Below are 18,495 nucleotides of genomic sequence, written 5' to 3' on the forward strand. Positions count from 1 at the left end.
TGTGTGTTTCATGGTGATGTGTATGAGGTGTTAGTGTGTGTCAATTATGGTGGTGGTGTATGAGGTGTTAGTGTGTGTGTATTATGGTGGTGGTGTGAAGTGTTAGTGTGTGTGTGTGTGTGTGTTTCATGGTGATGGTGTATGAAGTGTTAGTGTGTGTCAATTATGGTGGTGGTGTATGAGGTGTTAGTGTGTGTGTATTATGGTGGTGGTGTGAAGTGTTAGTGTGTGTGTGTGTGTGTATTATGGTGGTGGTGTATGAGGTGTTAGTGTGTGTGTGTTTCATGGTGATGTGTATGAGGTGTTAGTGTGTGTGTTTCATGGTGATGGTGTATGAGGTGTTAGTGTGTGTGTATTATGGTGGTGGTGTGAAGTGTTAGTGTGTGTGTGTGTGTGTGTGTGTATTATGGTGGTGGTGTATGAGGTGTTAGTGTGTGTGTGTTTCATGGTGATGTGTATGAGGTGTTAGTGTGTGTGTATTATGGTGGTGGTGTGAAGTGTTAGTGTGTGTGTGTGTGTGTATTATGGTGGTGGTGTATGAGGTGTTAGTGTGTGTGTATTATGGTGGTGGTGTATGAGGTGTTAGTGTGTGTGTATCATGGTGATGGTGTATGAGGTGTTAGTGTGTGTCAATTATGTTGGTGGTGTATGAGGTGTTAGTGTGTGTGTATTATGGTGGTGGTGTGTGAGGTGTTAGTGTGTGTGTGTTTCATGGTGATGTGTATGAGGTGGTAGTGTGTGTGTTTCATGGTGGTGGTGTATGAAGTGTTAGTGTGTGTCAATTATGGTGGTGGTGTATGAGGTGTTAGTGTGTGTGTATTATGGTGGTGGTGTGAAGTGTTAGTGTGTGTGTGTGTGTATTATGGTGGTGGTGTATGAGGTGTTAGTGTGTGTGTGTTTCATGGTGATGTGTATGAGGTGTTAGTGTGTGTGTTTCATGGTGATGGTGTATGAGGTGTTAGTGTGTGTGTATTATGGTGGTGGTCTATGAGGTGTTAGTGTGTGTGTATTATGGTGGTGGTGTGTGAAGTGTTAGTGTGTGTGTGTGTTTCATGGTGATGTGTATGAGGTGTTAGTGTGTGTGTATTATGGTGGTGGTGTATGAGGTGTTAGTGTGTGTGTATTATGGTGATGTGTATGAGGTGTTAGTGTGTGTGTATCATGGTGATGTGTATGAGGTGTTAGTGTGTGTGTATCATGGTGGTGGTGTATGAGGTGTTAGTGTGTGTGTATTATGGTGGTGGTGTATGAGGTGTAAGTGTGTGTGTGTTTCATGGTGATGGTGTATGAGGTGTTAGTGTGTGTGTATTATGGTTGTGGTGTATGAGGTGTTAGTGTGTGTGTGTTTCATGGTGATGGTGTATGAGGTGTTAGTGTGTGTGTGTTTCATGGTGATGTGTATGAGGTGTTAGTGTGTGTGTATCATGGTGGAGGTGTATGAGGTGTTAGTGTGTGTATATTATGGTGGTGGTGTATGAGGTGTTAGTGTGTGTGTGTTTCATGGTGATGGTGTATGAGGTGTTAGTGTGTGTGTATTATGGTGGTGGTGTATGAGGTGTTAGTGTGTGTGTGTTTCATGGTGATGTGTATGAGGTGTTAGTGTGTGTGTGTTTCATGGTGATGGTGTATGAGGTGTTAGTGTGTGTGTGTTTCATGGTGATGTGTATGAGGTGTTAGTGTGTGTGTATCATGGTGGAGGTGTATGAGGTGTTAGTGTGTGTGTGTTTCATGGTGATGTGTATGAGGTGTTAGTGTGTGTGTATCATGGTGGAGGTGTATGAGGTGTTAGTGTGTGTATATTATGGTGGTGGTGTATGAGGTGTTAGTGTGTGTGTGTTTCATGGTGATGGTGTATGAGGTGTTAGTGTGTGTGTGTTTCATGGTGATGTGTATGAGGTGTTAGTGTGTGTGTGTTTCATGGTGGTGGTGTATGAGGTGTTAGTGTGTGTATATTATGGTGGTGGTGTATGAGGTGTTAGTGTGTGTGTGTTTCATGGTGGTGGTGTATGAGGTGTTAGTGTGTGTGTATTATGGTAGTGGTGTATGAGGTGTTAGTGTGTGTGTATTATGGTGATGTGTATGAGGTGTTAGTGTGTGTGTATCATGGTGGTGGTGTATGAGGTGTTAGTGTGTGTATAATAGTGGTGGTGTATAAGGTGTTAGTTAGTGTGTGTGTGTATCATGGTGATGTGTATGAGGTGTTAGTGTGTGTGTGTATCATGGTGGTGATGTATGAGGTGTTAGTGTGTGTGTATCATGGTGATGTGTATGAGGTGTTAGTGTGTGTGTATCATGGTGATGTGTATGAGGTGTTAGTGTGTGTGTATCATGGTGGTGGTGTATGAGGTGTTAGTGTGTGTATATTATGGTGGTGGTGTATGAGGTGTTAGTGTGTGTGTATCATGGTGATGTGTATGAGGTGTTAGTGTGTGTGTATCATGGTGATGTGTATGAGGTGTTAGTGTGTGTTTCATGGTGATGGTGTATGAGGTGTTAGTGTGTGTGTGTTTCATGGTGATGTGCATGAGGTGTTAGTGTGTGTGTTTCATGGTGATGGTGTATGAGGTGTTAGTGTGTGTGTGTTTCATGGTGATGTGTATGAGGTGTTAGTGTGTGTTTCATGGTGATGGTGTATGAGGTGTTAGTGTGTGTGTGTTTCATGGTGATGTGTATGAGGTGTTAGTGTGTGTTTCATGGTGATGTGTATGAGGTGTTAGTGTGTGTGTGTTTCATGGTGATGTGTATGAGGTGTTAGTGTGTGTGTATTATGGTGGTGGTGTATGAGGTGTTAGTGTGTGTGTGTTTCATGGTGATGTGTATGAGGTGTTAGTGTGTGTGTATCATGGTGGTGATGTATGAGGTGTTAGTGTGTGTGTGTGTATAATAGTGGTGGTGTATAAGGTGTTAGTTAGTGTGTGTGTGTATCATGGTGATGTGTATGAGGTGTTAGTGTGTGTGTGTATCATGGTGATGTGTATGAGGTGTTAGTGTGTGTGTATCATGGTGGTGGTGTATAAGGTGTTAGTGTGTGTTGAGCTGGTATAGTGAGTGGATCAGATACAGCAATGCTGCTGGAGTTTTTAAACATCTCAGTGTCAATGCTGTCACTGCTGAGAATAGTCCAACAACTGTACCCTGTAGGTCTAGAGGATAAAAAGGCTGTAAACTGTGCAGCAACAGATTCAGATTTTACTTTATCTACAGTGTGGATCAGCTGTAGGTAGGAGTGTGTAATAGAGTGGAGAACAGTGAGAGATTAAACAGCGTTAAAAACTCCAGCAGCACTGCTGCATCTGAGAATGAGAATAACACACAACCCAAATAATAGCTGTTGTGTGCTGGTCCCGTTTTGACTGTTAAAAATGGAGGATAATAGAAATGAAAGATAATAGAAATGGAGGAAAATAAAAGTGCAATATCACTGGAGCTGGATGGATGATGGGTAGGCCTATAGAAAACAAGGAAGCGGTCATGATGTACTTGATTAATGTATATGAAGACATCCTTAAATGTTACCAAACTGTATTTTTGGGTTTAAAATGTTTTTTTTTTTCTAATTCAAAACACAAACACACGCGTGAGAGTTCTGTATAAAAAGGTGTGTCCGTTTCTGAAAGGGAAGCCATTTTGTAAAGAGGCGCCTGTGTGCGTGTGTGTGTGTTTTCTGTGCTCACGTCAGGAGCAGGAAGTGTGTGTGATAGTGTGTGTGTGTGTGCGCGCCTTTGTTGCTCAGCAGAGGGAGTTGGTGTTGGGGCAGAGGGAGCTGTGCAGCAGCAGCAGATCAGCTCTGATTCTGTATTTTTATTTTCTATTAGCTGTGTTTACCTTGCCACTGCTTCTGCTGTGCAATGGATGGGTATGTACTTCCTTTATCATTTCTCTTCTTATTTATTAATTTCCTTTCCTCTTCCTTCTGCATGTGATTTATTTATCTCTCTGGACCCAGAGCTTTTCCTCTGTTATGATGTGCTGTAACGTTAGCTGTTTAGAGTTAAAGCACACAATGCAAACAAAAACAAAACACATGTATGGATAGCTTAACTAGCTAGGTTGTGGGACATGTGAATAATTTTAACCAGATAAAATTAAAGAATCTAGCTACATGCTGGTAAGCTGTACAATACACGAGAAAAACATGTGCTGGAAAATGAGCAATGAACAATCTGACCTAACGTTAACGCTAACTAAATAACCTAATTAACAAGTTATATGGGTTTAATGTTGATTTCCGATTATTATTACAAAGACCAAATTGTATTTTTGTGTAGATAGATAGCTAACTAAGTTAATTGTGCATGTGGAATAATTAACCTAGCTAACCATGCTAGCCACAGGTTTAGCATGGGGAGAAAAACAGTATATCTGTATACAGTATATCAACATTTTATGTTGATTTTAAAATACAGTTGATCAAAATCTTAATAATTTGCTACTAGTTGAATTATGTATGTGAAATAACTAGATACAGGTAAGTTATAGTAGTACAGTTCATCTTGTTAGATAGATGGGTTTATATATTGATGTATTGTTATTAAATTGTAGATAAATATCTATATTAACAGGTCTGTTATGGTGAGGAAAATTCTCTCTCAGCATTAACGTTAAAATGTTTAGCTGAGTAAGGAAGTACTCAGAGTCTGCATACGGTTAATATTACAGTATTACAACCCATTGAAATCTAGATAAATAACCTAGATAATCTAGATAGCTAACTGTAGTTACTGCTGTTTTTTTATTTGTTAGTTATGGTTAGTTAAGATAAGCTAACTAGCAGTTCTAGCTGCGTGTTTTCCCCGCGGCTCCTCAGCGATATCTCTCCTCAGGTTAGCTAATAATGCTAATACTAAGGTCTGCCATTTTAAAGCATTATAAGGGGCGTTTCTGTGAAAAAAAGCGAGCCTGTGGTGAACACACAGTATCTCTTTTAAGAAACACCATCATTTCTGTCCTAATATCCCCGAAAGTGCTGTTTAGCGTTGTTTTTTGGGACAATGCGAGGGAACGCGTTGATGATCCATATTTTAGCTGGAGCTGATTGTTTACAGCCGCGTGTGGGAAGAGCAAGGCGGTGTGGGCGGGGAGGGGATCAATGGCGCAGCCGCTTCGCTCTATTTTACCAATTTTAAGGGTTTTAATCTTTATACTAGGATAGAAAATAACTAAGAAACACTTTTAATATATAGTTACTACCTCTAGGCCGCTGTGTTTCCTGTTAAAATATTTAAAATGCTTGTAGAAGGGAAGCAGCCTGACGGTGATTTATGGAAGTAAAGGGCTCTAGATAGTAAAAATGAGTGATTTGTTAAGAAGCCTGTTTTTCAGAGGCCCTGTCCCCACACTCAGAGACATCTTTAATTTTTTTTTTATTCTTTACATTATGATACAGAATTAGTTAGATACTATTTTCATATACAATATATGCAACGTATGCAATAACTACCTCTATTCTACTGTGTTTCCTATTTACATACTTAAAACTCTTGTAAAAGGGAAGCAGCCTGACTGGGTGATTTATAGAAGTCTTCTAGTATAGGGAACAAGATAGCTAGATAAAGATGTTTGATTGGGGAAGGGCCTGTTTTGAGGGCTCCTGAGGGTCCTTCCTAGTATATTTACTAGGTAAAGATGTTTGTCCGAAGCGACTTACAATAGTGAAGTACAAAAGTAATAGAAGGTAAAGACATCTTTGTATAGGGCCTAAAGGAGATCAAAGGGAAATAATGGGATAGAGGAGTGAAGGAGGGAAAGATGGAAATGAGGTTAGAAGTAGTTAGTTTGTTAGAGGTGTTAGGAGAGTAAGTGCTCTGTGAAGAGCTCTGTCTTCAGGAGTTTCTTAAAGATAGTGAGAGATTCTCCTGATCTGGTAGTGGAAGGTAGTTTGTTCCACCTTTTGTGTGAATGTTTGGCAAAGCGAGGCGGCGTTCATTTGAGGAGCGCAGCGGCCGAGAGGTAGCGTAAGCCTTCAGGAGTGAGTGCAGGTTGGAAGGAGCCTGTTCTGTCATCACCTTGTAGGAGATTGTAAGAGCTTTGAATTTGATACGAGTAGCAACTGGTAGCCAATGGAGCTCAATAAGCAGTGGGGTGACATGTGCCTGTTTTGGCTGGTTTAAGACCAGGCGTGCTGCTGCATTCTGGATCATTTGGAGTGGTTTTACTACACAGGCCGGGAGGCCAGTTAGCAGGGCATTGCAGTAGTCCAGGCGTAAGATGATCACTGCTTGTACCAGGAGTTGGGTGGCCTGTTGCGTCAGAAACGGTCAAATTTTTCTGATGTTATAAAGCGCAAAGCGGAAGGATCGAGCAACTTAGGCCACATGGTGCGTGAAGGAGAGCTGGTCTTCAACCGGTGAGAGAGAGAGAGAGAGTCGATGGTTATAGCGAAGTTGTGTTGAAAAGATGGTTTCGCTGGTATAACCAGAAGTTCAGTCTTTGAGAGATTTAGTTGAAGGTGATGCTCCTTCATCCATGAGGATATGTCTGAGAGACACTGCGATATCCGTGCAGAGATTGAGTGATCTTCAGGTGAGAATGACAGGTATAGCTGGGTGTCATCAGCAAAGCAATGGTAGGAAAAGCCATGTGAGTGTATAACGTGACCTAGGGAGTGGGTGTATATTGAGAAGAGAAAGGGTCCCAGTACTGAACCCTGGGGAACCCCAGTGGATAAGGAGTGGGCTGAGGACAGCTGTACTTGCCATGACACCTTGAACGAGCGCCCAGTGAGGTATGATGTGAACCATGACAGCAGTATACTCTCTAACACTCCTTGACAGGTGCCACCGGAATAAGATAATGAACAAGTAGACCTGGACAATATTTCGATATCGGTATTTATCGCGATAAGAAATGTTTCAATAACGGTGATATCATTTTTGTGACATATCGATATGTATTATTTACAGACAGGCGTTTTTAGCGGCGTCAGTTCACTGCAGCCCTGAACATAGCCGGGCTACGTCAGTGCGTGATGACCCCATCATACAGGCACGTAGCCAGATAGGCTAGGCTAGACTAGACTAGACCTGGGTCGCCTCCTCTCCGCTCCGCACCTAAAATCTCCCGCAATGAAGCGAAACCGACCCTAACCGAGCGGATTTTGACTGCGCTCCTCTCCGCACCTGAAACCCACCCGCGATGAAGCGAAACCGACCCTAACCGAGCGGATCTCAGCTCCGCTCCGCACCTAAAACCCGCTGCGATGAAGAATGAGTGCATAGTTGAGGGAGGCAGGTCTAATTCAGTGGTTCGGCGTTCAAAGGTCTGATAAACTTCAGACTTCAGCTTGCTCCAAATTGTTCTGGAGAGTGAAGCCGACCAGCAACAGTAATACATCCATGCTCCACCTCAAGCAGTTTCACTACACACAATATCTTCCTTATTCTGGCTAAAACACTTTTGTAGTTAATGTTGTATCTAAGTTATTTATAGTTGATAGGTTTGTTTATTTCACAGGGATATCATGTTCCCTTTATATATATGAAGGCTTTTTGTATTCCCTATTCCGGTTGAAGCTTTTTTGTTTTCATCTGTTAAATATGTTTACAAAAGAATAAGAAGCTCTGCCTCTGTTGTAATGTAAAGTTATTTATATTGGTAGTATGTATATAGGTTATAGGTTTATGTTTAACAGGGATGTCATGTTTTTATTTTGCTACATGCAAATAAAAGTGAGCATTGATTTATTCTGATCATTTTTTATTTATAAAGTATTATACAGTTTTTTGTGAGAGGAGGCTTTAAAGACTTAAATTTAAAATTTCAGACATTAGTGTACAGATTTCCATTGCAGGGATTCTTAGCAGTTCTTCTGAGGCCTTCAAAGTATTTATATCGATATCGAAATTATATCGTATCGACCGAAATTAAGGAATATATCGTGATATAAATTTTGGCCATATCGTCCAGCACTATGAACAAGATTTACTTCACCTCACTTCACTGGTTTTATTGTTATGGCTGATCAGTCTATACTAACCTTCTGCAAGGAGAAGAAAGTCTTTCTTTTGCAGAGCTTTTTATAGTTCGTGTTAGTAGCCTAACCGTCTACATAACACTGCCGTGGCAGAACTGAAAGCTTGGGATTGTTGTGCTGTTCTCTCGCTCTCTGGGGATTTCCAAGGCCAAAAATCTCCCACACCACTCTCCCATTAATGAGCATTGAGCTGTGTAAGAATGTGCTTACTTAACAGGCGACTGCTTCCAACTTAACAAAGACTAGCAGGGATATGATTATATGACCACTGGCTATAGGCTGACTGAAGTGCTATACACTATATGGACAAAAGTATTGGCACACCTTCTTGTCTTTTGTCACTCTTGGAGGTCCTGTAATTAGAGTTTAATACAGGATTAACATGGTGAGATTCCTGTTCTTTTTGCAGTATGTCTACACAATAACTAGAACTTTCCACATGACCGTAGCTAGTTAGCCTTATTTGATTAAAGGTCCTATTGGTTTGGTGCTTGTATTGTTTTTGCTGGAGAACAAACAGCCAGAAAACAGTCTCTTCTGGAGCCATGTGGTCACCCTTGTGACTCACAGTGAGGGAGTGATGTGTGATGGTCAAGCGAGAGAAGTGAAATTGCTGCTTGCTGCATGTTTAATGAGGTTTGGTGGAATGGTTTTCAGTGTCTGTGTTTGGTTAAGAGCTTGTCTGAGTAAAAAAGCGAATAGACACAGTTAATAGCAGAGCTAAGGCCCTGTCCTCGCCCTGTGTGTTTGACTGCTAGGTTATATGGAAATTGTGGCCGAGGTGCACTTGAGGCACGCTTTGCTCACTCATCTCACAAACTGGACTAACCTGTCCTCAGCAGATCTCATGACCTCAGCTCACAAACAAGGTGACTGGTTAACTTCAGTAATACTGTCAGAGGCTGCTGTGCAAAGACAAAGCATATTATTGTGCTCTGAGTAGATCAACATTTTAGTTTTTTATGTGTATACACTAGTCACTGATATCTAGACCTGTCAGATCACAGTCAGCTGTTTTAAAAGGATGGTTTTGAATTATCTATGTTATTTGTTTATTTAAGATATTTAAACATTCTTACATGACTGTTGCAGTATCTGAATATACTTGATAATTATTGCTTTTTGAAAAGGTGTAATTGCAATTATTTTATCAGTGGCATTCAATTTTATTAAAATTACAATAATATTGTTAACTAGGCTTATAACTATATCTGTTGAGGCAGAACAAGTTCAACTTAAGTTCTTAATTGGAGGAAAAAGTTTGCTGTATGAGGTTCCAGAGCCATTCAGCCCCAGCCTTAACCTGGTTTAGCAGCATGAATTAGCAATGACTTGCCCACACACTGCATTATCTAGGGCTGTAACCCAATAACAGCCTGAGCGAAGTCAGGCTTGTGGCTCTTACGTGGCTGTCTGTGCTCAGTGTTCTGTGTATCTCAGTCTATCTCAGTGTATCCTTGTTTTTTCTGATGCTTTGAGGAGGGAAAAGGCTCTGATGTGCTTTTGTTTTATGTGGTTTCTGTTATTTTGAAAAATAATGAATGTGGGTACCCAATAATTGAGGTAGGTGGGGTGGTGTGGTTTAGTGCCAGGAGTAGTGTACGTTGTCCCAAATCCAGCTGGTTTGTAGACTTTAGGAAGTTTCTCACTGGATAAACGCCTCGGCTCGCTGAGAATTACATCATCGTGTTTCAGAGCTGCACTTCCTGCCAAGCTAAAGGCGGAAATGTAGCCTTTCACCAAAAAGCTCAAACACTTGTATCCTCAGCATTATTCATGAGGCGCAGGCCTGCTACTGTACAAAGGCATGTAAAGCAGATTGTGGCCTTTTTTTCAAGCCTTGTTTTGGTTCAGATTCTCTCAGCCCACTTATATATATATATATATAAACATATTATGACCACATTTCTACACTCGTTATAGCATTATATATATATATATATTACACTGAGCATAGGAGCACTGTGTGGTTCTGTAATTACAGATGTGTGGATGAGAACACTATTAGACAGTGCCTCCTTCCCAGTTCCTCCACCTTGTAGATGTAGAGACAGGCAGGACTTACAGTGTGAATACACACAGCATCGAAGGAAGGACTTATCTGTGTTATACAGAAATTATCTGTGTTAATCTAATGGAATAACCTGATTTGAAAGTGGCTGAGATGTAAAGTTTTTTATGCTTCAGCAGCAACACTGCACTCCTCAGTCACTGCTTTACTAATCTTGGCACATGACTGCTTTGCTGTTGCCCTTGCTGTGCTATAAATGTGCTATGAAACTATGCTTCCTTGATACATATCTTTTGTAAAATGTCAATATGCATGAGGTTCCAAAAAGATATGCTTTTTTAAAACTATTTGGCTGCTTGTTGATCTTGTTCCTTGTCGTTGTCTGCTGTTGTTTTGAAGGCAGCTTTTGGGGCATGGGGTAAAGGGAACGGCTCAGACCACATAATTACAGAAATCACACAGAAACGCTGGTTGGTAGGGGCTAGCAGCAGTGCACTGTTAAAAACAGAGGTACTTCAGATGGTTCTTAAAGCATTGGTTCTCAAACTCAACTCAAACAATGTGAAAGTATTGAAAAGTCTTGATGACGGTGTAATGTACTAAAGTGTATAATACAGCTATTAATCCTAATGCAGAACTACTGGGAATTGTGGAGTTCTAAGTGGCTGAATTGTAGGGCCTGTAATTGGTAAAAAAAATAAAGTTAATAAAATACTGCTATAGAGAATTCTGGTAAGAAGAGACGCTAAACTGCAGGTTTAACTTAACCTTTTTATCCTCATATAAAGCTTCAGCATCGCTTTTTATACCTGTTCTTATGTTAAGTAAGTTTAGTACCAACTGGCGGTTTTCCAGATGAAAGATACGAGTACAGGGCTAGGATAGTAATTTTAGCTGCGCTTAATAAGCATCTGAATGTTTAATAAAAGGTTAACTTCTTTTCCTTTCACTTGTTTTCTATTTTTGCTTTCTGTGGTCTCTAAAGGTTTTAATTTAATGAAGTACAGTCAGAATGCTGTGTGGTGCTCTGTTGTGATGAGGAATTGAAGAGTTTAGAGTTGTTGATGTGGATGTCTCTCTCTCTATGTGTGTATAGAGATGGGTCTTTGTCATCACACACTCCTGTATCCATCCTCTCAAATTAAAGCCATCTGCAGAGATTTTTAATTACAATTTCACAACATTTCAAGAAATTTTGAAGCAGCAGAGGCAATAATTTTGTAGCAGCGGGTCACCGCTTCAAAATAACCTCTAGGTAGTGAAACCGCTGCAATAATTACTTTAGTACTAAACACAATCACAAAATGAACATTTAAATTTATATAGTGATCCAATATTCACATATTCTAACCATAAACAGTTAACTGAGTACCTGGACACATTCCTAGTCAGGATACAAATTTAAGCTTAAAATGATGCTAGATCTTCTAAATCAGGGGTATGTAATTAGAATTCAGTACAGTCCAGTTAGGAAAAAATGTAAAAAAGGTCAGGACCGTCGTCATTTTTAACTTGTGTTATCAGTGCTATATCCTGTATGCTGAAGAAGACTAGTAGTTCTATCAGTGTTTTATCAACAACTGAAAGACCAAACAAATTACAAATACTATTTAGTACATGTCAACAATATTTATATTGTAGGCCTGTGATCTTTGGTAATCTTACAGCACATGTGATTGGTCTGTGAGTTTACTGCGCAGTAATAAAGCACGTAAAAGTTATACCGTAAAGACAAGAAAAGTTCAGCCACTTTAAATAAACTCTGCCAGAATGGGTGGTTTAGTAGTAGTAGTTATCGGTTTGGGTCCGCATTGGTCTGGGTCCAGACCCGGACTGCGGCCCCCCTATCAGTGACCTCTATTCTAAATGTTACTGATAGAACAGTAAAATTCCTTCCGTATTTCTCCACAGCTGCGGATTTGAATGGTCAGTGGCAACAATACAAAAGGAAGCTGCCTCTTTAAAACCTCCTGACATCCTGGTATTCGATCCGCAGCTTCTGTTTGGGTGTCTTTCCTCCCATATGGAAAGGAATGTCAGATAAGGATGGAGGGTTTGGGGACAGGCAGAGTGAATCCACCATGTTTGCTTTCAGGACTCAGTAGAGCTTACAGGCCTTTCTGTAACTCAGCCTGGCTACTCGCTGTGGTTAATATTTAAAAAATCAGAAATATGTTTGTCTGCTCCAGAGAGTAGTCCTATTCTATTGGCAGTACTTAAAATCTTTGTCAGCAGTGGGTGCAGGTAAAATAGCTGATTGCTTTCTTTAGATGTAGTATCCGTAAATAGTATAATTAGAGCTGGGCGATATGGCCCAAAAAAAAAATCTTCAATTTTTTTTTTTTTAATATTATCTCCCTCCCTCCCGGGCGCACCCCCACCCCTCCCTCCCTCCCACCGCGCGTGCACCGGGAAGGAGGGAGATCGGGAAGTTATCTTTATTTAGATTTTTAGTAGGGGAAAAAATCGATTTAAATCAAAAATCGGATTTATAAAAAAAATTTGAAGGGTTGCGCGCGGGAGAGAGAGAGGGGCGGGGGGGTGCGCGCGGGAGGGAGGAAGGGGCGGGGGGTGCGGGAGGGAGGGAGAGGGGTGCGGGAGTGCGCGCGGGAGGGGCGTGGAGTGCGCGCGGGAGGGAGGAAGGGGCGGGGGGGTGCGCGCGGGAGGGAGGGAGGGAGGGAGAGAGGGGCGGGGAGTGCGCGCGGGAGGGAGGGAGAGAGGGGCGGGGGTGCTTGTGGGGAGAGAGGGGCGGGGCTAAGCTTAGTACAGGAGCCCACAGAGGAGCGTCATTGGTGAAAATTAAAACTCATAAAAAATTTCATAAAAACACATAGTCCATCACTGTAAATTCGAATTAATCGATAAAATCGATTAACCACCCAGCTCTAAGTATAATATATACATTATATCTTAGTGTATTTTACAGTTTTCAGAATCTGAAGATATGTGGCTTTATGGTGTTTTGAAGCGCGAAGAAAGTTCTATAACCGTAGAAAGATACAGTAGAGTAAGCTGTGTAAAGTCCAGTGGGGTAAGTAGAGCACCGGCTTGCGAGGCAGACAGGAAATGCACTTTTCTCTGTGCAAGCCTGAGTTTATTAAAGCCCTGGGCTACAGGAGAGAGATTCACGTGATGGCTCTGCCCTGCATGTCAACACACACTGTGATTTCTTTTAGTCAAAAAGACAAAAACATGTTGCAATGTGTGGTTAGCATAATGCTAATAAAGGAAATTCAGTTTTTAGATAATGCACAATAGTTTATATTACACTTTTCACATTTCTGTCTTTATATGTGTCTTAAATCAGTTGTTCTGCCTCAGTTCTGTGATTCCTCCTTCTGTTTTGGCTTCTGAACTGACTCTTTATTATATATAGATCCCACCACATGACCGGTGCTACCAGATGATCAGCATTATTCACTTCATCCGTCAGTTGTTTTAATGTTATGGCTGACTGGTGTATATTGGTATATGTTGGTATACAGATATGCATACAGTAAATGCTAGGGTTGTAAGACAACATTGTTATATATTGAAGTATTGTGGTATTTAGTTTTGCGATATTTTATTGACTGTATTTCAAAAACACAGAATTGATTTTTAATATTATATTGTTTTTTTTACTTGTAGGGCTGAATGATATGGTCATTGCGATCATATATCACAGTATATTTGCTAAACTTGTTCCATCACATATTCTGAAAAAAAGGTAATGTAATATTGAAATATTGTTTAAAAATAATGTTCTATCGAGAAATATATTTATATACTAACATTAAATTAATATCTAGCCCTATTTACATATATTCTGTCAAACACAATGGTTTATTATATGTTGTGTTTAATAACCACGCACCAGATAGCATCATTAGAAACACATTCTTTTAGTCTTATATATGCATATTACAGTGTTTTCTGTACTATTAGAGTTTTATAAATTCTGGATAAAAAGCTGCTATGTATCGTATTGCTTACAGTTTCGCAATATAATAAATTGTTATCTCTTTAATTGTGATGTTTGGGATGTATCTAGTAATAGAAAACCCCAGTTTATATGTAGAGGCTGAGCTGATGTTGGGGTTCAGTGCTGTTTTCTCTGTTTGTTTACGTGAGTTCTGCTCTGGGCTCTGCTGGAGGCTGATGTTTGCGCCCCCCCGGTCGCTGCAGCTCCTCTGATTGTTGCTGCTCCTTTGAAGCTGCATCCGCTGGCCGCCGCTTCCCTTCCCTGCAGTTTTATTTGCAGCTCTTTTGTGTTTTATGTCTTTTCTCCACACGCTGGAACTTTGGCAGCCTCTGTTGGTCTGCTGGTGGTATATTGAGGTAGTGTAGTGATCTTTTTACTAGTGAAACTGCTTTTGCAGAAGTGTTGCAGAAGATTCCCGCCTGAGAAAAACGTGCAATTTCCTGCTTTTAAATGTTAGGACATGCATGCAAAGATAAAAAAAATAGTTTTTTTTTTTTTTTTTTTTTTTTTAAGGAGAAACTTAATTTATGGCAATATGATAAAACACACACTAAAAATATATGATTAGTTTTTAAAAATATACTGTTGCAGCAAAAAAATGTTAGTTTTATAAAGTTACTTTTCAGATATTCAGTAGAAAAAAATACTTCTGTGAACTTTTGTAACTGAGTGAATCTCTTTACGTTAGTGTTGGATAAAAAAGTGAATCTAATTTGGCTTGGAGTTTATATACAGTAACATTCACACAAAGGTTTAATCAGCTTGTTTTCGGTCCCTCATATGTGGAGCACATGGCCGCCCACCCCAAACATGCCCTCCACATTTCCCTTATAAACTCCAGCACGTCCGATCACCCGTGTGTTTCTCCACGCCGTTCCACTAATTGTCGACGCTTGATCACATGCCTTTGAGCCAGAGAGCGTTTGTGTTTCTAAGAAGGCCGTAGAATTATTTTCATGTAGCGCTGCAGTGCTGTATGGCTGTGAGAGAGGGATAAAAACGGGGGAGTGGCTCGGTGAGACCCCCTGAACAGCCTAGCAAACTATTTGTATTTTTATTTCCAGGAATTTGGGTGAATTTCCTTCCAAATAGAACGAAATTTTAGATATGCGTACAGAGTTTGGCACCGTCAGGAGTCTCTGGACCTTTTGATGATGGAAACAGTATAAATCAGACTAATATTAATATTATGGCTGGTTGGTGTATTTGTTAATGTTATTGTCTGTCCCTTTGTTTAAATGCTGTTGTATATGTATGTGTACGTGTTTGGGTATGTAATGATCTAGATCAGTATTGAGACTCATGCAGGCATATTTTAATGAATCAATTACATTCTAATTTAAGCCCAGTCCTATTCTGATCCTTTGTTTTTGCTGCTGTGTTAGAGGTGCCATTAACAGGCATTATTCATTGGGTAGCAAAACTTTGTGGATATCTTCACCCTGTGAAGGTACGCCAGCAACTCATTTAAGGGAATAGTAATGTTATTTTATTCTTTTATTCTGTTTATTCTTGAAACGTTGGGTTTGCGCTCTGCAGTGTATCTGTGTGTGTGTGTGTGTGTGTGTGTCAGTCTGTGGAGCTCCTGTGTTTTCCACCACCAAAATAGCAACACACCAGAAATGTACCTGAACACACACCTCACTTCCAGACCACCACTCGCATCAGTGTAGATTTATTCCTAAACTTTAACGTTATTTTAACAGTGTGGGTGCAAGGAGTGAAAATAGACTTTTGACGGGGTTTTAACAGTGAGCATCGTGACGCACCTCCCATAGTGTGTAAGAAGCCTGTGGTGTTCATCCAGTGTGAAATTTAAATCTATCAGTTTTAGGATTGGTTGGTTATGGATAATATTATTCTATCATGACAGTGTTTTATAATAGTAATAATTAATCAGTTTTTAAGCTAAATCGTTTGTACAGGAACCCCATTTCTTTATGTTGTCTTGCAGTTTATATTTTATGTATAATCTCTGATCCAGTGGTCAGAGGGCTGGTTAGGCCTGGACAATAGTTCGATATCGGTATTTATCGCGATAAGAAATGTTTCAATAACGGTGATATCATTTTTGTGGTATATCGATATGTATTATTTACACGGACAGACATTTTTTACTGGCGTCAGCTCGCCCCAGAGCTGAACACAGTCTCCGTAGCTGGGCTATGTCTGCGCGTGATGACGTAAACACACAGGCACGTAGCCAGATAGGCTAGGCTAGGCTAGGTTAGATTTGGCTAGGCTAGGTTCGCATCTGAAATGTTCCGCGCTGGAGCGGAGCGGAACCGAGCCTACCCTAGCCTATCCTCGGGTCCGCTCATTCAGCGGTCAGCCGCGGGTTCGCTCGTTCAGTCTGCTCGTTCAGCCCGCTCGTTCATCCGCGGGTCCGCTTGTTCAGCCCGCTCGTTCATCCGCGGGTCCGCTTGTTCAGCCCGCTCGTTCATCCGCGGGTCCGCTTGTTCAGCCCGCTCGTTCATCCGCGGGTCCGCTTGTTCAGCCCGCTCGTTCATCCGCGGGTCCGCTTGTTCAGCCCGCTCGTTCATCCGCGGGTCCGCTCGTTCAGCTCGTCCGCGCGGGATATTTTTGATGCAAAATGAATGCCCCTGCCGCTTCCACAAGTGATAAATTGAAGGAGGCTTCTTGTATTATTTTTCCTGTTGAAACACTTATGTTTTGATCTGTTAAATATGTTTACAAAAGAGTTAGTTAGTTAGTTATATAGGCTTAGGCTTATATAGGCTTATGTTTGACAGGGATGTCATGTTTTTATTTTGCTATATGCAAATAAAATTGAGCATTGATTTATTTTGACAATTTTTTATTTCTTAAGTATTATAAAGTTTTTGTGAAAGGAGGTTTTAAAGACTTAAATTAAATTTTCAGACGGTAGTTTACAGATTTCCATTGCAGGGATTCTTTGCAGTTTTCTGAGGCCTTCAAAGTATTTATATCGATATCGAAATTATATTGTATCGACCGAAATTAAGGAATATTTTGTGATATGAATTTTGGCCATATCGTCCAGCACTAGGGCTGGTATTCTGGTTTCAGGCCAGAAGGAGAACTCACCTGAGGCCTGCAGAGACTCCAGCTGCTGCTGCTGGTGTAGATTATGGAGGCTGAACCTCCACAGACAGCGGTGGAGAATGTGCTGAATCTGGTTAAACAGGATGATGTTCTCCAGCTGTGCAGATTATGGACGTTTACTGTCTTCTGCACGACGCAGGAAACTGTTGACCATTTCCTTGTTTTCCTTCATTTCACTTCCTGGTGAGCACAGGGGCGAGAGAGTATCTGGAAACTGTCTCTCCGAGTGAGTGACTCATTCTTTCCGCTTTCCTTTTTTTAACTGTTTGTGGAATTCCTCACCCTTCTCCTGAAGAAGCTTCACCAGTCGGATTACTTTTGTGTTTTATTTTCAAAATTTTTAAAAATCCCCCCAAATTCAGTCAAAGTGTTTTTTTTTTTTTTTTTTTTTACGTAGGAAGTTTTTGAACTGTTTGCTGGAATGGTGAACTGTATAAACAAATGGTGATCTGATTCTGAATGTTAGCTTAGTTAACGTTACTATCCTAGTCCTCTACAGCTCAATTCTTTCAGCCAGTTCTTAAACTGAGGTATTAAACTGAGTAAACATGGCCATATCATGACATATGACATATTTCATATCGCCCAGTGAAAGCCAGCATGTTCTGTGTCTGCTGAACACAGAGCTTGAGCTTCTACATCTTTGTTTTCAGGCGAATGAAGCTGCTGAGTTTTAGTGCTTGTGCGCAGTTAGACTGGTTGAAAGTGATATTTGGAACTGGCAGTACTGCAGCTTTACTTTTTCTTGCTGGTATTTAGTCTTTCTTTTTCTTGCTGGTTGTTTTCTTTTGTGAATCTTTTCTCACGAGGGTTCTCGGAAGGCTCTCCTCGATGCAGCAGGAGAGGCAGGGCTGTTTACTGATCCAGATACGAGAAAAGCTCAGTAGAGATCTGGTCCGAGCTGTGGGTAGACAGCTGCTCACAACAGGCGTCATACATGTGTTTCCTGATTTATACTGCAGAGCTGCTCAGGTGAGGTTATATGGCAGTGAGGTCATTGTAGCATCATAATTCTTACATACGATATGATTACCTTTTATCTCTAAAACAATTTTAAGAGGGAAAGGTAAACCATCTTAACTTTTACTATAGTTTTATTTTTAATTTTTATCCCATTTTCTTCTCAATTTACATGGCCAATAACCCAACCCACTCATTAGCACTCCCCCTATCACTAGTAATGCTCGAACACCAGGAGGGTGAAGATTAGCACACGCCTCCTCCGACACATGTGAAGTCAGACTTCGCCTCTTTTTGAACTGCTGCTGATGCAGCATTGCAGAATAGCATCACAGTGCTAATGCTCGAAGGAAAGCACAGCGACTCGGTTCTGATACAGCAGCTCACAGATGCAGTCTTGTGCTGATCCCCTAGGAGTGATTAGGGGAAAGAGTGCCATCTGCTGTACCCACCCAGAGAGAGCAAGGACAACTGTGCTCTCTCGGGGCTCTGGCAGCTAAT

The 18,495-nt window shown here is 40.9% G+C and overlaps 1 protein-coding gene across 3 annotated transcripts in view; it reads left to right on the forward strand.

Annotated features, from left to right (window-relative positions):
- Nucleotides 1–3,718: 3,718 nt before the first annotated feature.
- ptbp3 (polypyrimidine tract binding protein 3) overlaps nt 3,719–18,495 on the forward strand; it is a 92,643-nt gene continuing 77,866 nt past the window's right edge. For 2 of the 3 annotated variants that reach the window (XM_049468969.1, XM_049468967.1), the window contains exon 1: nt 3,719–3,856. Coding sequence is in view for 1 of the 3 variants with exons in the window: in XM_049468970.1 (XP_049324927.1) it covers nt 3,853–3,856 (4 nt within the window). In the remaining 2 variants the exon portion in view is untranslated. The remainder of the gene's footprint in view (nt 3,857–18,495) is intronic. The other variant, XM_049468970.1, reaches the window with a different exon arrangement.

This window comes from Astyanax mexicanus, chromosome 20 (genome assembly GCF_023375975.1).
Source record: "Astyanax mexicanus isolate ESR-SI-001 chromosome 20, AstMex3_surface, whole genome shotgun sequence".
NCBI lineage: Eukaryota > Metazoa > Chordata > Actinopteri > Characiformes > Acestrorhamphidae > Astyanax > Astyanax mexicanus.